This window comes from Monosiga brevicollis, genomic scaffold (assembly GCF_000002865.3).
Source record: "Monosiga brevicollis MX1 MONBRscaffold_25 genomic scaffold, whole genome shotgun sequence".
Taxonomy (NCBI): Eukaryota; class Choanoflagellata; order Craspedida; family Salpingoecidae; genus Monosiga; species Monosiga brevicollis.
Genome location: NW_001865062.1, coordinates 629489 through 632845, shown reverse-complemented (window position 1 = coordinate 632845; position 3357 = coordinate 629489). Strand labels below are relative to the sequence as shown.

The following is a 3357-nucleotide window of genomic DNA, read 5'->3' as shown; positions in this document are numbered from 1 at the left end:
CACACACACACACACACACACACACACACACACACACACACACACACACACACACACACACACATTTCATTTTCTTGAGAGAGAGAGAGAGAGAGAAGTGTGTGTGGTGAGTGAGGGGAGTGTGTGTGTGTGGGACGGCGGAGGAGGAGGAGGAGAGCGACTGACTTTGAGGGGTGGGGTACCGTTGAACGGGGCGGAGGAGGAGGGGGATACTTGGCTTTGAATGCAGGATTGCGGGGGCTTGAGGTTTGAGGATTCGTGCATTGACCACACATACATACATACATACACACTGCATGATCCTTCATGTGCTTGTAGGACGTGAAGCAGGTGGTGGGACAAGGCAAGATGGCAGCGACCACGCCTGCCTCGTGGCTGGGCCGGGTTGGGCAGTGGTTGTATACGCTGCTGGTGGATCCGGCTTCCATTTGGACCCTCGCTATTCTCATGCTCCTGGCCGAGGTTGTTCTGAACATGGCCATTATTGCCTTTGTGCCCTGTGCGTTTCAAGTGGCGGCGCTTCGTTCCTCGCGCCCTGGGCCCGGCACAAGCTCTGGTTTCCCAGCTCGCTTCGACGACTCATTGCGAATCTATATCGGCGGGGTGGCTGATCTCATAGACACGGAGATTGATTGGCAAGCCTACATGGACGAAGTGGAAGGAGTCGTCAATGGCACCTACGATTATACCCAGCTCAAGGGCGATACGGGCCCGCTCGTGTAGGTCCCCCCTGTGACCCGCCGTGACCTGGCCCAGTTCCTGACCCACCCGCACCGTCTCTTTCCTGCAACCTTCAGCTACCCCGCGGGCTTTGTCTACGTCTTTCTCGGTCTCTACTATGCCACAACCTATGGCACTGCCATTCGCACGGCCCAATACATCTTTGCCGGCCTGTATCTCCTCAATCTGCTTGTCATCACGGCTCTCTATGCCAAGGCCCGGGTACGCGCGTAGCAGCACTGCTGCCATGACTTTCTGCGCTGCCGCTGCTGCCACGGATCCCTGCACCCAGGGGAGGCTTGAAGCATCTTGTGGCAGTCCCAGTCCTTCCTCCCATTGCCCATTCACGCCGCCGATCCGCCTGCGTAGATGCCGCCCTACCTCTTTCTGTGGCTCTCCGGTGCCGCCTTTCGCATCCACTCCATCTTTGTGCTCCGGCTTTTCAACGACCCCATTGCCATGCTCTGCCTGTACATTGCTCTTTGGTTCTTCCTGGAGAAGCGCTGGTCCCTCGGTAGTTTCTTCTTCAGGTGTACATCCCGCGCCCTTCCCGCAATTTCCCCTCGCCCCTTCCAGACCAGCCGCAACGCACAAATAACCCTGATTCTTATTTGAACCCCTCAATAGCTTTGGTGTCGGGATCAAGATGAACGTGCTGCTCTACGCCCCAGCCCTGCTCTTTGTCTATCTTGCCGAGCTGGGCGTCTACCGCACATTTTGGCAACTTGCTATCAACGGCGTTTTGCAGATCCTTCTGGCCATTCCCTTCCTATTGGCCAATCCCATGGGATATCTTGCACGTGCCTTTGATCTGGGCCGCCAGTTCATGTACAAGTGGACCGTCAACTGGAAGCTGCTGTCCGAAGAAACCTTTTTGGATCGCCGTTTCCACGTCGCCTTGCTGGGCCTCCATATCTGCCTTTTAGTGGTGCTGGCGCGCTCTTGGTTGCGACGTGTGCCGACATGGGACGCCCTGTGGCGAGGCGGTGTGGCGCTGACACCTCGTGATACACTAACCATCCTTTTCACCGCCAATTTTGTGGGCATGGCTGTCTCACGCAGCCTCCACTACCAGTTTTACAGCTGGTATTTTCACACCATCCCATTTCTCCTCTGGCAGACCCACCTTCCCATCTGGGCTCGGTATGTGCGCCAACCTTTTTTTTTTTTTTCCCAGCAGCCAGGAATGCACCTGTGCTTTTCCATCCTCTCCCCCGTGTTGAGTGTCGGCAGATGCTCATTTGATGTTCCCTCTAGGGTGCTGGTCTTGGTCGGCATTGAGTATGCTTGGAACATTTTCCCTGCCACGCCACTCAGCTCGGGTGTTCTCCACGCCGCACATCTGATCCTGCTAGCCGCATTGTTGTGGGCCGAGGCCCATCGGCCTCAGACATTGCAGTCGAAGAAAGCAGAGTAAACCATGTCCACTTTTTGATCTTGAGTTGATGCCCATGATGAATTTTAATTTTTAACTTTTTTTTTTTCTTTTGCCTTTGGAGAGAGGAAGTTTTTTGATACGCGTCCCCCGCTTGCGTGCAGAAGGTGTCTGAAGCATGGATCGTACGACGGGGGGGTTACGCTTTGATATCGCGACGAAGATACAATCCGATCAGATTTTTTACCGTGAGCCAACTATCGCAAGGGCTCGCAGCCCTGGACTAACCCTTGTTTAAATGTCCAGAAACATGATCTCCTCAAGTTCCACCATTTGCTCATCTGGTCGCTGCTCACTGGCTGGAAAATACCTGAAGCACAGCGTTGCAAACCCGCCGAATCGTGTTGTCCAACCCCAGCGTGAGCTTGGTTGGCGTGTGAGGGTAAGGTGGTGCGCAAAGGGGGGATGAGGGCCAACGTACTTTTGCATGTGTTGCTGCCACGTAGCGTTGATGGGCTCTGTCTCCATGCCTGCAACGCACTCGGCCAGGTTTCGCTCACTCTCAAAGACGCCAATCAACGTGCCGTCCCGTTCGTCCAGGAACAAGCTGTACTGGTGCCATCCTTGCCGTTGCAACGCCGCCTAAGCCAAATTGACCTGACATGAGGGAGGCAGTGCAAGGCCTGTGCTTGTTGCAGGATGAGATGCCCTTTGCCCCAAGAGCCACGTTGACCAACCTGCATCTCCGGCCACACGTTTCGGTGATGCTCCTTGTACTGCGCCAGCTGCTGAGGGTCGTTCTGGCAGCCGCACAATGGTGAACACAAATCGGCCGTCCAGTGGCCCAAACGCAAAAACGAGCAACATCATACCGAGACCTTGAAGCGAAAGCACCGACGTGCCCTCTCGATTTTTTCACCTCGTTCACCCACTTCCCCCGTCGCCAACGCCCGCTGCCACCAGCTCCTGACACCGCCAGGGCCCCGACACCACAAGCTCGCTGCCCCCCGCGCTGCCATTTTTTTAGAAATTTTACATGTGAGAGAAAAATAAAAATAAAAACGCTCGTAAGAGATAGTGTGACGTTCCTCACACTATAAATGACATATTGGAGATGCAATATTTACTTTACATATTCGGGCATTTTATCTGACATTACGGTCATGGCGGAGCTGACGTGTGCGGTCAGTGACTCATGACGCCCCTGCGCCCTCCTCCTCCTCCTCCTCCTGTACCCTCTGCTGTACCCCCCCCCCCCCCCC

General features: G+C 55.1%; 1 protein-coding gene across 1 annotated transcript; it reads left to right on the top strand.

Moving 5' to 3' along the window:
- Positions 1–317: 317 nt before the first annotated feature.
- Positions 318–2761, top strand: MONBRDRAFT_38469 (uncharacterized protein; the record flags this gene model as incomplete). Its single annotated transcript, XM_001748806.1, has 6 exons — positions 318–499; positions 620–719; positions 798–942; positions 1090–1250; positions 1348–1863; positions 2602–2761. The coding sequence occupies exons 1-6, from the start codon at positions 349–351 to the stop codon at positions 2759–2761; spliced, it is 1233 nt and encodes a 410-aa protein (XP_001748858.1). The 5' UTR covers positions 318–348.
- Between the last annotated feature and the right edge of the window lie 596 nt (positions 2762–3357).